This window comes from Megalobrama amblycephala, linkage group LG3 (genome assembly GCF_018812025.1).
Source record: "Megalobrama amblycephala isolate DHTTF-2021 linkage group LG3, ASM1881202v1, whole genome shotgun sequence".
In the NCBI taxonomy this organism is placed as follows: domain Eukaryota; kingdom Metazoa; phylum Chordata; class Actinopteri; order Cypriniformes; family Xenocyprididae; genus Megalobrama; species Megalobrama amblycephala.
Genome location: NC_063046.1, coordinates 19,367,759 through 19,385,530, shown reverse-complemented (window position 1 = coordinate 19,385,530; position 17,772 = coordinate 19,367,759). Strand labels below are relative to the sequence as shown.

Below are 17,772 nucleotides of genomic sequence, written 5' to 3'. Positions count from 1 at the left end.
ACAGTGTCATAATTGTCACAATTCGTGTTCATCCAGGATTGGAGTTGTCAATATATTTTTTTCGTTCGATTTATGGTTTGATTAACTTGCCTCAACCTTGATCTGCACGAAAGAAATGTAACACAATACAACTAAAAGTCAGAAACGTTGAGATAGTATAAAAAAATAAAGTAATATAAAACAAAATAAACATAAGATCTAAACCCCTTAAAAGGGACAAAAATATAAGGGTAACTAAACCGAATTGTGTAAATGAAGTGAACAGCATCAGCAGTAGCCTAATCTAAATCAGTCTCTTTCTATTCTCCAATGAAGAACACTGACTGGGAGGAGCAGAACTCGATGTTTACTGATATGACATATAAGTAATGCTAATATGCCATTTAGTTTTTTTTTAAAGAATTTTTAATGTTATAAAACTGTCTAGATTGAACCTATCAGGGGTTTGTCTTTTAAAAAGTGGTATGCTATTTAAGAAACATATCCGCCATAACACTGGCACTTGTCCAGTCTTCCTAGATTAGCAGAGAAGGACGTTTGCTTTATCACCGCAGCAGCTCTCTCGTTACCTCTCTCTCTCTCTGTTCAGCTCACTTTTCTTCTGCTTCATTAAGTGTGTCTGTGTGTTTATGCGTGTATCGTCTGGAGGGCAAACATGAGAGGATGTATGTGGGAGTAAGCAGGGCTATGTGTGTGTGTGTGTGTGTTTGGCCTTGGTTGCTGCATAATTAAACATCAGCAGCAGCGGTGTGGAGGCCAGTTGCAGACAGACCGAATCAAGCAGAGCTGCAGAGGGCATGGCCTATACGACCCCCCAGACAGGTACAATATGGTAGCGTCAACTCTCTGCAGCAGTGATATTTTTGTCGCTTCGGACACGGTAATACTACCAAGGGTAAAATATATCTAAACATCTCAGGGTGTGCAAGATGAGAAGAGTCTGAACCCTGCATAGCTGAGGTATTAAGTCATAAATGGGAAATGACACAAGTGTGTGTGGGAATCTCTCACAGACACAAAGGCACACATCACTCACTGTGTCCTCTTACAATGCCAGACCAAGCCGACAACTAAAACGCCTGCTGCAGACATCGGGGAGGCAGACATGAGTTGAATGCAATGAAACACTCAGGAATAAACTGATATTTGACAGTTCAGTGTTAGTCTGGGAACTGTTTTTCCTGTGCATTGCAGGTTTGTGTGAGAGAGTGTCTCTGAACAAGCAAAGTTTTATGACAATTCAAGTTACCACAGGTAAAAAAAAAGAAAAAAACTGATAGATATCACCATATACTTCCACAGCTGACTAATCACCACAGAACATTGAGATACTTGTTTTGTATTAGATGTTGGTCACTGTGATTTTGCCAAGTAAGACATCTTCCTGGATCGTTTTGTTGATCCTGGAACAACATTCCCATCCGAAAATTTAGTCCTAACCTTTTCCCAACCTCTAAACCTAACCCTACCCATAACTTATCCCTAAAATCAGAGGGAAATGATAGTTAAATAACACTGTTGTAGAAGCACCTATCCCAGGTTGTAAGCCTAAACTTAACATAAATGGTAAACTTGTCCCTCAAATCTGATTGGTTGATTGGAATGTTCTTCCAGGATCAACAAAGAACATGTTGTACTTGGTGAAATCACTTTATTCATTAGGGGTTATTGAAAAGTTTTGGTTAAATATGCATATGAGTCATTATCTAATTCAATATGCACTAATTTGCATAACTTTCCAGAAGTTAAATATATCGGAAATATTTTTACAGAGGGGATTTTATATATAGGCCTACAGCAAGAAAAAAAAAATCACCATGTTTTTATTATTAAATAAATCAGGATATATGAACAAACTCCTCTGCAGAAATATTCAGAATATATACAGGAATGAAACTGGAAAGTTTGGTGTATTTAATTGCTACTGAAGTAGAGATTTCTGGCTCAGTGCATGAAAAAAAAAAAAAACTCATTTTAAGAAATCTACAGATGCAAGTAGAAAAATAGAAAAAACAAACACTTAAATGTCAATTTTAGATTAAGACTGTGGTTTTGCCTATAGTGTCTTGGCTTTAAAAATGAAACTAGGGCTGGGTTGAAAGATATCTATTTACTGATTAATCAAGATCTTCATCTAAACGATGATTATATGTGTGTGTGAGATACGGACATTATAACTGAAATATGCCCAAATTAATCAAATTGAAATCTGTATCATTACCCAGCCCTAGAAAAAAACTTGCTGCGTATAGACCACAGACCACAAGCGTCAGCTGGCTGAGTCTGGGTAAAAACAGTGATAATCTGATCAGACAGTCATTAAAAGATGAGCTCCATGGGGCGCCTTCATCCACAGTCTACCAGCGGTATGAGCTCAGCGAATGCTGAAATAACTACTGAGAGAGACAGAGACAGGACAGAAGAACGAGAAGGGAGTTTAATGTGCCGGATCCGACCCCAGGCTGCAGCTAGTAATTAAACCGCAGTGTCCATATGTGTGACTGAGATAAAGAGAATGTGCAGGGATTATAGTGAACAGGGACATCGGAGATAAATGTTTTTGGAGGGTGATGCAGTAGACACCTCAGGCAGTGTTCAACACTGGTCATTTCTGCTGAGCTAGTGAGGGAGTATGTATGACTGAACGGATATAATACTGTAATGAATCAAAAATGAGTTATGGGACTAAATACAACTATAATTGATTATAAACCACATCCTTTCTAAATACATGAGCTGAAGTAAAAAATGCTGTTTTATTAAAGCTGCAGTCCGTAAGTTTTGCCTCTTTGTCGCCATCTCTGTTCGAAAACCTGCAGTTATTTGCAGATTTCTCATCTTTACGTGCGTTGTGCCGCGGCATGTCTCCTCAGCGCGGATGAATCTAATGTTTGCTGTCAGTCACCACATCGGTGTGGATACTGTACTTCGGAATCACAGATTCTAAGTCTTGGATGTATGACCAAAATAAGAATTTTCACAGGAAAATGTCATCTGAACAAGCAAATAACAAATCTGCCACTTTTCTTCTGACCAATTGAGGGGGGGAAAAGCATTACAATAAATTGTGCTACCAATGGTGATTAAATATATCGATCGCTTAGTTCGGATCACGTCATACTGTGCAAATTGTTAATGTTAACATCAGCATTGCGCGACTGTGTATTTAGTGTTTATTAGCGTAACCTGATTTCAGGTTCTGTACAGTCTAATCTCTTATTGTCCATTTGTCACACCATACAATCTGCCATCAAAATGATAAGTTTAATTATTCCAGCTGCTGTGAAAAAAGGCTATAAATGATCCGCCGCCTGCAGCATCCTCACAAGTCATATAGCCTATTAGCTCGGACTCCTTTCTGTTTACAGACGTGACAAATGACGAAAAGACGAACGGCGGCATGCTCAAATTTCCTGTGGAAACCCACCAGTGCCACCCGAATTAGAAAACATTATTACGAGCTTACCTTTGTGAATCGGACTAAGGTAAGGAGATAGTTTTAAGTACATAACACTGGCTGGTTATGTACTTAAAAACTGATTTTGGATCATTTTTAAACAAAAAAAGTTACGGACAGCAGCTTTAAAAGAAACACAGTAGACATATGTATGTATAAAACGAAATGCCTTTATTTATACAACTTTTAAAAAAGCAATTTAAAGCACAAAGACTTTAATAAACATTTGTCCTGCATATAAATGATCGCACATTGTGCTTCCTTTGCAAAGTCTGTACAACCTCTGGGTGTGCAGCTGTTGCGATCCAGTTCAACCATTTATTGCATACACATGAAATACACCTCGCATGTCAGTTTAACTCAAGAATGAAAAAAATATTTAAAAAAAAGGAAAAAGATCAACCACATTTCTACCGATATACAATTCTAAACTGCAGCAGCTTGCAGAGGAAGGCTTTGCACTTTGTCCAGACCAGAAAAATTATATATATATATATATATATATATATAGAAAAAGAAAAAAAAAAAGAGATGAGAATAAATTAATTCAAGAAACTATAGTTGTGCTTTAACATTGCTTACTCCAAGGAGTTCACTCAAATGCAAACAACGTTTGGTAAACCCAACTCAAAAGGGAGGCTGTTTTGAAACAAGGCTTTCAAGATCAGGCATGCTGTTCCAAATCTCTCTTTTCCCTTTTGAAATATGTAGCACTGAGCGTTAGCTCTACATCAAGATTTGCACACATCCCCATAGATAGCAGTGATTAATTAAATTCCCTGTTCCCTTCTATATCCACTCCATATTATACAAATCTAGACTGGAGGTGAAAAAAAAAAAAAAAAACAGTATCAAAAGGCATTTCTTTAGAGGAAGGCATGTATGTATATACCACCTCAAAATGTTCCATTAATCACATCATATTTCCAAACTTCCAAAAAAAAAAAAAAAAAAAAAAAGTCCATGGTCTTCCATATACCACAATACAAAAACTAAAGTTGCAAAAAAAAAAAAAAAAAAAAAAAAAAACTTTAAAGACTTTGGTACAATATAAATGAAATGTAGCTCTCTGCCTCATTCATCTCCCCTTTAAACATACTGTCTGCCCATTAAGCAACAAGTATGAAATGTGCATAGTATTATATGTGAGATCTGTGTCAGTGAAACTACAAGCAACCTGATTTTCATGGGAAAACATGATTTTTAAACCAAAAAAGGTCAACACAAAAGGTATGCCACCAGGCTAAAGCACCCATAGTCTGTAAATGCTATCCCTGCCAAACAAACTAGAAGCTTTGAAATAAAACATTTAGAAATGTCACAATTCTGACATTTATGTTCTGAAAATCCAAAGCCAAAAGCTCACACTGGAATGTGAACATCTGTTTGAGATGGTTCTGAACAGCAGGTTGCCAGATAATGGGATAATATCTCACCATCTTAACGGCTGTAGTTAGGTGAGATTAGGATCGACAGGATTCAGCCAGGTGGAGGTTTTACTGCTGAGGTCAAGTGGCTGACCGCTCTGAGAAACATCAGGAAATGACAGGGCCAAAACTCGTTTGAACTTAAGAAAATATTTCCATCTGCAGTCTCGAACATTTGGCTGCTCTAGTCAGAGGTCTGCTGCAATTATTACAGTGCTGTGAGGAGAAGCTTTTGGATAAAAAAACAAAACAAAAAACAGATGCTATAGTCTTACATGCAAATCGTTTCACTAATTTAATGAGGAAGTACTGATCATTAGTTTATTTTTAGTACATGAAACTGCATCTTTTTCTTGGCTAAGATGCTAATTATTGAACTGGATGTGAAAGAAGAAACATGCTTTTGCTCTACATAATGGCAACTGTTTTTGACACTCAAAACAAGAAAGGGATAATATAGTTGTCCAAAAATAATTTGTAAATTAATCACCTTGTTAAAAAAAAAGCAGGAAAATGGGTACAGCTACAATAACCTCAGCAAACAAAAGGTGAAAATTCCCTTATAAATGATTCACTGCCATCAAGGCATACGAGAGAAAAAAAACAAAGTCAGAAATTACGTCACAATTCTTCACGTGGTTGTATAAAGGCATCCTCACTACACATGCATGCCTCACAAGTAAAGTGCATGACCAGTCTAGCACAGTTTAACTGAGGTTTGACTTCTTACTGGGATGAAGAACACAGGCTACACAACCATTCAGACTCCCTCCGATTTCTCAAAAAGCAACCAAACCGTTGTATTCTAGGCATTGTGTTTGATAATCTAGGATAGTGGTGTCTTAATACCTATATCAATGTTACCTGAAATCTGTTGTAAACATGAAGCGAGTGACCTACGACCTACTCTCTAAAGCTTTAAGTGCATTATGGGCAGGACTGGGCCGCATTAGTGACTACTCAATCTGATTGCGGTGAGGTTCTGACCGAGCAAAGGATCATGAAATGCAGACTGAAGGCTGGACAGTGGGTTGAACAAAAGGCGCTGTGTTTCCTTCCAATGTCAAACCGATCAAGTAAACCTTCACTGCTCACTGAAACATAATAATGCTACACTTAAGGACATTTTCAGCATTTTTCTCCTTAGCTTATATGTTCTGCTCATGGGCTACGAACTCAAATGACTATTGCAGCTAAAGTTTGCTCTCTACGATTTATTCTCAGTGTTTTTGCCTGTCTGGTGACTGAGCTTTACTTTGGAAGAAGGTTCTGAAAGCTGCTTTGCGGTCCCACATCTCGACTGAAGTGTGCCCAAATGTGGCAAATCTCAGAAGACATGTTTCTCACTGAAACCTGCAGATCTGGAGCTTTGAATATTAAATACCTAAGCCCTCCCTCTTCCTCATCCTCATCCAGACACATGCTGCAAGCAGCTGCGTTTGTACCTAATTAAAACCTCAGCAAAGACACAAGAAGCACTGCAATTACTGTCTCAAACAGAAAAATCAGAGGGCTACCGAAGTGTTCAGACTTTTTTTCTCCACGCTAGACACAGTGGCCCTCACGGTGGCAGTCAGGATGAGGACGTGAGGGTCTAAAGAAACCTTAGAGGTGTGCTCCGCTCTAGTTGTGCTTGGCCCTTCCTCCTTTCAGGTAGCTTTTCCAGCGCTTGATGAAGTCCCTGAAGATGGGCGAGTTGTCAATAGTACCCAGCAGCTGGAGCTGGTTGATGTGCGTTGTATGATAGTCCCAACGGGCCAGGTTGGGTGCCGTGCCCAGTATAAAGTGGCGCAGGTCATAGATGGTGCCCGACCCGGTGTCATACAGGGGCAGCATAACTTTCAGAGACTCCATTCCCTTGCTGTACAGCTGACCTGCATCCCGGCCGAGTTTCTCACCTGCGGTTTGCGCCAGGTCATACAGGCCTATGAGGGAATAGATGAACCCGTTCAGAACGAAGGAGCTAGGGATTGTGGGATACTCCTCATACCAGTCATACTTATTCATGAACACAGCTTTGACGCCGTGCTGCTCCGATGGCAGTTTGAAAGGTCCGGTGGCACGCAGGGCAGCCTTTAGGTACGTGTCATCTTTTGTCATTAGATAGGCACGTACTAGAGTGGACATGGCCTGCCCCTGCGCCATGGCCGAATACCAACCCGGCTCCAGTGAACGGAAACCCTCCCCGAGTTTGCGAGTCACCATGATTGGCCAACCACCATGCTCGTCCTGGTTGCGCACCAACCATTTGCTAGCGGCGAAAAAAGCCGCCATATGTGACGTGGTGGAGATTGTGATATTGTCTATCATCCCGTGGCCGTGCACCACTAACTTTACTACACGTCGGGGCATGGTCTTGGTGGCTTTGACCGCTTTGGTGTTGGAGAGTCCAATGCCTTTGCGGAGGTCGGTGAGAAGGTCACGGGTGACCGTGGTCCATGCTGTCCGAGGGCCGATCCCATAGGTGATGTCACGGTCCTTGAAAGAAATGAGCTGGCTAGTGGTGACATAGTGGATAACAAACGGAGGCCCTTTCTCTGTGGTCTCCAAGGTGACAGAGACGCTACCATTAGATGTGAACTTCAGGTCAAAAGAGATGATGAAATCTTTAGTGTTGCCAAGAGGAAGTGAGACGCCCTCGGAGTTTTCTAAAACACAAGGAACAGAAAAAGGAAACGTTACAACACGTTCAACAGGCTGTCTACCAAGGGTGGATCCATAGCAAAATTTTGGCTTTGGTACAACAAAAAGCTCAGGGTACTGACACTAAATCGATGCCATAAGCTACAAATAATCAACCTTACATGACTATTAAGATGAAACTGAAATTTATCGCAAATCCCTCTCGCTGCCTCTGTCCGTGTTGCATTCTGACAAGGTTATGCACAACAAAAACTGAGAGGAGAAAAGGAGGCATGAAAGAGCAAGAGAAAAAGAATGAGGTTGAATACCTGAGCAAGAGAAAACACACAAGACAGTAATACCAACAACATTAAAGCAACACAGAACATGGGACAGGAGAGGCAGTGGAGGACATTTTGGCTCACACAGCCCCTATCACTATTTAATGCACTCATAAATCCATTACTTAAGGCAATGCAGAGACTAAGTGGATTTGTACTGTCCTGCTCTGATTACCCTCCCATCAATAGCAGTGATGTGGAGGACGGAGAGAGCGGGAGGGAGGCAGCGCCCTGCTGGAGCCCTGGACCCAGTGTGTCCTAGTTGGCTCCGCTCTAATCAATGCTCTGGGTGATGACACCAATTACTGCCTGCCAGCGCGACAGCCCTGCTAATTCTAATGGCTATTGATTAGCTCAACGCTAAAAAGAAGCACATTGTGTCCAAGACCTTAGAAATGCTGCCTAATCATGCAGTATCCTGAGAGAAGAACAGAATGTACTGTCTACTGTGATGCCTCCATCTCTGTGATTTCTGAAGACATCATAGATGTCTCCTTCACTACTTGCGATACCCTATAATCCTGTGTGTGCAATTTGGCAAAAAAATGTCTGATGAAAGAAGTTTTTTTTTTTTCATCATATGATTCTATTTTTACAGATAAATAAGCAATGTAGTCATTAAATAGCCTCTTTGTTCATTTTGAAAGATGACAGTGGTGCTTGAATATATTTTAAAGTGTATTTTTTTTCCTGCGATGGCAAAGCTGAATTTTCAGCAAAATTCTTGAGAAATCATTCTAAAGATCCATTCTAACATTCAATTTTGTGCTCAAGAAAACAGCTTTGTGGAAACCATGATATTTTGTCAGGATTCTTTGAATAGAAAATTTGAAAAGGAAATTCTTATAACATAATACAATGCCTTGACTGTCACTTTTGATCAGCTGAATGCCTCCTTTCTGAATAAAAGTTGTAATTTCTTTTAAAAAAAGTAAATATATAGTATTTCAAGATTTCAGGATGAACGACAGTGTGCGTATGAGCTGGCTTTCAGGTGTCAAGCTGCAAGTTTTTATCCTGTTTTTTAAGAAATTTTTAACTAAACAAGATGGAGTATGAAGAAATTGATGAAAATTGTTAAGGTGGCAATGACAGGATTTCACAAGTAGCATGTAAACACAACAGTGTTTCATGTGCTTTTTTTTTTTTTTTGCACATGAAGTCTTCCTGACCGCATACGTTTATATAGTAGTCTATGAGGCACCATTTGTAGAGTGTGTTTTGACATTTTGAGGGTGTTTGTGTATGCCCAGTGGAGCAGGACTGTAAGAGGCCATGCAAAGATGATAACAGAATAATACAGAAGAGATAAGGAAACAGATAGGGAGGCAAAAAAAATGTTCTGGTTTGATTTCGTCAGACTAAAGCGTTTACATGGCATTTAAAAAGATACTGAAATTGAATTGTAAACATACTAAGAGTGAAGCTGGAGGACAGAGAATCCTAGAGAAAAAAAAAAAAAAAAAACGAATGCAGTGTATGAAGAACAAAAGAATACTAGATAAATGAAATAAATTGGAAGCTTGTAGTTCAATATCCGTTTCTGTACCTGGAACGCTGAACTGTCGTACTGATGTGGCTCGGGTCTTGTCGTAGACTCTGATGAGAGAGCAGCCCTTAGGGACAGTCCATGTACTAGACCTGCTGTCTCTCTCCTCCGCTGTGTCATACACCTCCATGTGGGGTGGCCGCTCTGTCAGGTTCTTACTGTAATGACTCAGGCCATACTGAGCTATCTGGATAGCATAGAAATACCCTTGAGGGCCCCATTGGGTGGATAAAGGTACTCCTATAGGGAGTAAACAGAAGAAGCGATATGAGAGACTAGATGATAAACTGAAGAGAAAAGTAGCAAATTTATATTAACATTACCATTCAAAACATTTTTACAGGAGTTACAATGGTCGATAGAACACTGATAATGCAAACAAACAGCGTATCAGTTCCAGAAGAATGTGATGCACATAATGAAGCAAAGTACCAAAAAGCCCTCTTAAAGGGTTAGTTCACCCAAAAATGAAAATTCTGTCATTTATTACTCACCCTCATGTTGTTCTACACCCATAAGATTTTCGTTCATCTTCAGAACACAAATTAAGATATTTTTGATCAAATCCAATGGCTCAGTGAGGCCTCTATTGCCAGCAAGTTAATTTACACTTTCAAATACCCAGAAAGCTACTAAAGACATATTTAAAACAGTCCATGTGACTACAGTGGTTCAATCTTAAAGTTATGAAGCGACGAGAATACTTTTAGTGTGCCAAAAATAAATAAATAAATAAATAAATAAATAACGACTTTATTCAACAATATCTAGTGATGGGCGATTTCAAAACACTGCTTCAAGCTTTATCTTTTGTTTCGAATCAGTGGTTTGGATCACGTATCAAACTTCCAGAGTCACGTAACTATTGAAATTTTGAAACACTTTTGACGTAACAAAGCCTCATTTACTGAAATCATGTGACTTTGGTGCTCCGAACCACTGATTCGGAACAAAAGATCTGTAAAGCTTCGAAGCTTCATGAAGCAGTATTTTGAATTCGGCCATCACTAGATATTGTTGAAAAGTCGTTATTTTGTTTTTTTTTGGCGCACAAAAAGTATTCTCGTCGCTTCATAATATTCAAGTTGAACCACTGTACTCACATGAATTGTACTAAATATGTTTTTAGTACCTTTCTTATCATCTGAAAGTGTTAATTATCATGCTGGCAATATAGGCCTCACTTCAGTGAGGATTTTATCAAAAATATCTTAATTTGTCTTCTGTAGATGAATGAAGGTCATATGGGTGTGGAATGACATGAGGGTGAGTAATAAATGATTAATTTATAATTTTCATTTTTTGGGTGAACTAAAAAAGGCTTTTATAAAGCGAAAACAGCAAAATAAAACAAAAATGTTCAATACATAATTATTTCACTGAGTAAGACAAGGTTATTAGCCTTTAGACTCCAGTTTATTTTCAGATGCCAAGCAACATAGCAACTTGCCGTATAAACACTAAACTCAACATTCACAAGTGTACATATACTAACTGTTTGACCATTTTAGGCTTCATATGCGTCTTAACATATTAACCGTTTTATAATGTTAGCTTTACTGTTGAGTCTTTTGTTTTTAACTCAAGTCTGATAATGAGAAGCAGTGGTTTGTGCACTGATGACATCTTCATTCATTATAAATAATCTTGTTTCTGGTTTCATGACTTCTAAACAATTTAGATCAGATACAAAATCTAGAGTACAAGTGAAAACATACAAATCTTCTATTAGCCAGAGATATACAAAAGAGTGGTGAACACTGGGAGGACAAAGCCACTGAAGCAAATAGTCTTCAGTTAGTACCAGTTATCTTACCTTGATCTCAAGTATTAATTTGTGCTGTAGGCCATGACAAAAAAAAAAAAAAAAAGCTAAGAGATATAGGTCAGCAGGCTTTTATTAACCCTGTCTCTATCCTTTTTTTCCATTTAACCACAGCTCATCTATTCTACAGCCTGGCATGACAATAATCAAGCCACAGGCAAAACACTGTGACAGCGCTGCTGGTTTATAGCTGGCTTTAAAGCGTCTATCCACAAACATACACATAAAAAAAAAAACACATGCAGGGTTAAACACAGACATAACAAGGCAATATAGATGACAAACACACCAATGAGACTGCCTCCCACTTTCCAGGATGCACACACACACACACATGCTGGCTCTAAGTGGGACCTGTATCAGGAGGCATATGGGCACTGTGGAGGCACTCTCTGGCCTAGATACTATTCAGAGCACTCTGATTCTATGCTGGAGGAGAGGCCATCCCTCAACCTGAAGGAGGAGGAAAAAGGAGTTCTCTTTCACTGTCACCCTCCGTACTCATCTCCTTTTCATTCCTTTTTATTCTCTCTCCCTCTCTCTCCTTCAGTGGAGACTGATGAGTCTGTCCGCTGTCTCTGATAATAGGCTCTCTGCTCTAACACACTGCAGCAGGCTCATGTAGGTTATTACCTCGGAGCTCAACACACACTGTTTTTGTGCCTCTTTGTGCTTCGGGATGAGAACAAGAGGAACAGAACCTCTAATTAATCTTTGTTTTGTGCATTTGCAACACCTTTCAAAAATGAACATATTTTTTATTAGAAGATTAAAAGCACTTTCTGTTGGCATAATAATTTGGTGCTGTACACCAAGTTAAAAATAGGCTACATGCTAACAGATTACCTAGTGAGATCCAACAATGATGGACACCGCAGGTCGCGCAACCTTCACACTTGGACCATAGCATTCCTTGAACAATGGGCTCAAGCCTGTACTTAAATGTTACGCTTGCACTTTGAGGCAGCGCTCGCTTTAATTTTCCATGGATACCAGAGGAGAATCAAAGGCAATGCTTCAAACCTCAGAAGATTCCCTACAGGCACCTTCATTCCAACACAGTCATTACTGCTACAGAGCTTCTTTGTAGTGTGTAGAACAGAGAGAGGCTCCATGTAAACAGCCTCTGAGTAATGGACAGGCTCTTGTTTATGGAGGAGAGGAGGCTAAAAAGAAAACAAAAGTAGGGGAATGGTACAAACTCCATCGCTTTTGTGCTGCCACAGACATTGAAGATTTCATCTCGACTCATAGACAACCCAATCTTTCCACTTGCCACAAAAGAATACAGTATGAATGTGCTTCTATGCAGAGCTTCAACAAAAGGGTGGTTCTTTGAATATGCACACGGAACATGGTCCACATGTTTTAAAAGCTTTCACGAGAATAGAGTTGAAAGTGGTTTAATCTTGAATGCTGATCAATAACTTTGCAAAAAGTGAAAGCTTTCATAGCAGCATGCCTGGATGTGCTGCATTTCAGCATTTTAATAGAGAACAGTAGAAATCTCTCCGTTTTTTTGAGCAGGTAAAGTGTGCAATGGTTTTTTCACAAGCTTGTCATTGGGTACACCAACGTACCCTCACATATGCAAACAAACTCAGTCTGCCCTGAATTTGATTCATTTTTATTTAATTTGAAAATTCTTCCACTTTGTTTGCCATCCTGTGATGCACTGCGAGAGACTTCGTCGTCTTTAGCGAATAGTAATCTTGTGGTTTGGAAGGCATTCTTTATACTCCAGTATTGATCAGACCGACCTCATTTTCAATACTTCCTTAAGAAGTGATTACTTCATTACCCAGTCTCATTATTAAGAAAAAAAAACAGAAGATTGAAAGGGACTGAGTGAATCTCTATTCTCTTAAGAAAGCAACATAAACTTTGTGTTAAAAGCTTTGATATGATGGTAGTGGTAGAGATTTGGGCTCCTAAACACAAAAGCTGCAGGTTAAATTCCAGGTAGGGTTGATTCAAGAAATGTAGTGAGACTGGGATCAGCTCTATCACTGTGATGCCTCAAACAGGGCACTTAACCCTGTCTGCTGAAGGACGGCCCTTACGAAGAGATAGAGAGATGGAGAGAAGAGTGAGCCAGCAGGAAATGGTTGAAAGCAATTTGTCAGGGCAGAGAAACAGTGATGGATCACTGACACAGCCGAGAGACAAATGTGGTTCCTGGACAGTAAAACGCCTCTGAAGGACAAAACCTAGACCACAATAATCAGCTTTTTCTCATCAAGGAGTGTCATCTCTCAGTTCATTTTGAAATGCTTGTCATTTAGGTTCTTTAACAAAAAAGGAAAATGACTCTGCTTTAATTTGGTTTTGCTTTTTCTCATTGACATTCACTAGAAGACGCATGGGAGCCTGAGTACAAAATTATTCTCCATTACGTTTAAGGTCATCAAATCAGCTCTTGTGATTCAGTTCTTGGCTGAATCAATCCCACTTTCATTTGCTTAATGTATAGTCCATTGAGGGTGCATTACTCACTAAGAACCAGACGTAGATCATTCAAGCCTTGCTTCCAGGAAACTCCTCTTGGACTGCACTAAATGACTATTAATGGCCACTAACAAGTTGTGTTAGAAATGAGGCAGGTCGCTTTGCCTCTCACTTCTCCCAGTGTGCCACAATTAAGTGCTGCTTTAATGTGACATGCATTTAGGTGAATCTTGATGATGAGGGAGAAAGTAACTGTGATTTTACTGAGAGACATTAGGAGAGCCAGTTATGAGTAAGTCCAGGCAGAATCTGCTGACTTTTCTCACATTTTCAGCTTCAATAACGAGGGCAAAACCAGTGGAATAGATTTAAACATGGTAAAATGGTGGCACTGAGAATACTATACTTTTACTGGTAGCTGAATACATACTGATGACCGAAAGTACAGCCTAAACAACCTACGGCAACCTAGCTCATTGAATACCTGGCATTAACATTCATCTTAGGTGGTGCGATCACATGGGGACAATCTTAATGGGTTAGGTCACCCAAAAATGAAATTTCTGTCATTAAGTACTCACTCGACTGTCATTCCAAACCTGTAAGACCTTCATTTTCGGAACACAAATTAAGATATTTTTGATGAAATGCGAGAGGCTTTTTATCTCCCATAGAAAGCAACAAAATTACTACATTCAAGGTCCAGAGAAGTAGTAAAGACATCATTAAAATAGTCATTGTGACTACAGTGGTTCAAAAATAACAAAACAAAAATAACGACTTTATTCAACAATTTCCTCTCTACCATGCCATTCTCCTACTTGAAGACACATTGCAGAGCTTCCGTGTTCTACGTCAGAATGGCAACTCATCATTGGGCGGCTCCTGCGTCAGCATCACACGCATACGTCGTGGTTCTTCCATGAACAGCGTTGGCCAATACTAAGCCGGCGTTCGGACGTAAACACGGAAGCGCTGCACTGTGTCAACTGCATAGGAGACTGATAGGGTAGAGATGAAATTGTTCAATAAAGTCGTTATTTTTGTTTCGTTTTTGCGCACAAAAAGTATTCTCGTCACCTCATAACATTAAGGTTAACATGAACTACTGTAGTCACATGGACTATTTTAACAATGTCTTGACTACTTTTCTGGACCTTGAAAGTGGTAATTTTGTTGTTTTCTATGGGAAAACCCCTCACAGATTTCATCAAAAATATCTTAATTTGTGTTCTGAAGATGAACGAAGGTCTTATGGGTTTGGAACAACATGAGGGTGAGTACTGGGTGACAGAAATTTCATTTTTGGGTGAACTAACACCTTAAATACAAGTAATGCACCAAAATGATGTTTTTTCTTTTTTTACCAAAACCGAGAATACATTTTCGGTATTTACATTTGAATAATTGAACTCCGTATGCAATTCAGGGTGTTGTTTTCTAACGTGATAAATTAAACCAGTCATAGTGAAGTTCTCTGCCTCTCGATATTTCATCCAAACAAATTTTTTACCAGTTTACAAATTTTACTTTTAAATTGCTAGTCGTTCACACCGTTGACATGTTTACTTGTTGCTTATCCATGTTTTGTGCATGAAATAGACAATGAAATCAACATGCGTCATCACAGAAATGCTTAATGAACATCAATTAATTAAATGATTTCTGTGCTCTAAAACTATTTCACCCGAAACTGATTACTTGTGTTCAGACACCTCAGCATAGCAATGCTAAGCAACCATTATCAGATAAGATCGAACGATTGTGAAGAGGTATCACTATTAACACAAAACTCACCTTCAACTCCACTAATGCACTTGACTCGGTCACGCACCTCCACGTTATACCCCTCAAAGGACATGAAGACTCCGTTGGGGTGGTACGGCTCTCTCTGGGTGTATACTTTGGAGTAACTGTGCGAAAACTCAAATCGATCGTAGCCGTCGTACTGTACCACCTTGCCGTACACCTCAAAGTACTTCTCCATCCAGCTGAAGGGCAGGTATACCTCACTACCTTCTCGACGGCCCTTAATGGTGACATCGTCATTGATCAGGCAGTCAATCTCTTCGTAGCGTACTCCGCCGACCACAGGTGGAGGTTCAGGAGGCTGGGGCTGCTGCGGATGGCTGTCTATTTTCGGGCTGGGAGGGGGCTGGGGGTGCCGGGGCAGGAAGCGCAGCGCTTTCTCACTTGTACACTTGTTCCACAGAACGACAGTGAGCAGAGAGAGAAGAGCGCAGATCACTATCAGGGTCTTGTAGTGAACACGGGCTGCCAGACAACGCATCATCACTGCTTACCTACAATGTAAACACAAATGTACATTAACACAAATTCTATGAAACACCTATTGCTTGAACTGCAATAACAGGCAAACATGCAATAAACACACCAGTGACATTTCAGATTTAAGCTATCGAGTAATCAGTAATCCAGTCAGAGGAAATTTTATGCATACCTACATGGAATTAATCAGAGTTTAAAAGGTCCAATCAATTTTTCCCTCTGCATGAATAATCAAATGCAGCATTACAGAAATTCAATATCTGTCTGGATGACTGTGTACACGGTTATGCATATTGCTTCTAAAATTCATAGCAGCAGGGGAAAAGCATTTATTTTTTGTTCTACTATATTTGTTTATTGTTAAGGGTATAATGTGTAGCTTTCCATCAAAAAAAAGTGCACAACGGAGACTGTTTCTGGATTTATTGTGTCAGAGGCAAATTCACTTCTGTTGACAATGGTGGCAGCAGTTATTTTAAGAATTATTCACATACAACTATAGTATTTTTTCAATATTTTGCATTATCATTATTTTTTTTATTCCGTTTTAATTTTAGTTGAGGTTTTATTAATTGTATTTTTGATTAGTTTTGTTTTCTATTCATTATTTTCTATTTAGCTTTAATTTATTTTTATTTATGTTTTAATTTTAGTACTTTAACTTAAACATTTCAGTTAGTTGCCAAGGCAACATTTTAACATTTTTATTAAAGTATCGCAAGTTAACATTTTTCATCTAATATTTATATTTTCTTTTATTTTAACCTTTATTTAAATGAACAAAAATGATTTTAAGTTTTGGTTAACAAAAAAAACCCTGCATGCCAGTCATATCATCACAAAAATCATTTGTGAACAAAGCTAATGAGATGCTATACAATGATACTGGTCTGACAATATTTTAATTTTCTAATAAATTATTAATTCATATTACCTGTTGAGGCAAAGTCACATGACTTTTTTAATGCAAATCTAGTAACTTGTACAGTAAATGTGTTTCCACTTTAGTTTATGTGGTCTTCTTACCAAATAAAAAAGGTATCCATCTCATGAAAGCATAGAATTTTTTATTTTTTGGTACTTTTCACTTTTTGTTTGTTCAATCCATCATTTATGTAATATCCCAAAATCTGCATAAAAATATGTGGATGCCAACCGAACTGGTAGTCTATTGTGACTGCTGTTCTTGCAATAGTAGTGAGTATAACAGGAAAGAAAGAATTCAATATTCTCTATGCATCTTTCCTCTTTCACAAATCATATTTTGCTCCTGCGGTTTCTTTACTAGGGAGAGAATCACATTAACTTTGTAAACGTAGCTCATAACGCAAATCGGCAGCCTCTCACTCATATCATCTCTTCTCTCTTTGGTATGTTATCTTCTTCACAGAGAATAAAAATCAATAAGCAGAACAGCACTGCCTCTCACTACAGCTAATTACTGTGCTGGGTTTAGCATGGACAACACGCCAATGCCATCATTAGCAGTCCACACCACTGTCAAACTAAAGCTAAGGTCAACAGAGAATGAAAACGCATCAATCCATCAACCCAAACGAAGTGCCACATTTTGCAACACACTCCATATTTAACGAGCCGAGCAAAAAGGATCCAGACGTGATGAATGGTAGCCGTACGTACACGCCTTCAGCCTGGCCTACATATGTATTAGGTGGAAACCTGATTTCATACAGTTCTGAAATATTCACAGCCATGGAAGATCAGGGCAACTGAATCATTCTTTCTTCCAATGTTCCCGTTTAATCCTCTTTGCAGAGTTTGCACTTGTTTCACAGACCTGCGCTCAATCTCTT

At 39.0% G+C, this 17,772-nt stretch overlaps 1 protein-coding gene across 2 annotated transcripts in view; it reads right to left on the bottom strand.

Annotated features, from left to right (window-relative positions):
• Positions 1-3,607: 3,607 nt before the first annotated feature.
• glceb (glucuronic acid epimerase b) overlaps positions 3,608-17,772 on the bottom strand; it is a 55,285-nt gene continuing 41,120 nt past the window's right edge. For both annotated transcript variants that reach the window (XM_048184467.1, XM_048184466.1), the window contains 3 exons: positions 15,467-15,972; positions 9,397-9,636; positions 3,608-7,532 (listed from right to left, as the gene is read on the bottom strand). In XM_048184467.1, the coding sequence (XP_048040424.1) occupies positions 6,508-7,532; positions 9,397-9,636; positions 15,467-15,962 (1,761 nt within the window). In that variant the 5' untranslated portion in view covers positions 15,963-15,972 and the 3' untranslated portion in view covers positions 3,608-6,507. The remainder of the gene's footprint in view (positions 7,533-9,396; positions 9,637-15,466; positions 15,973-17,772) is intronic.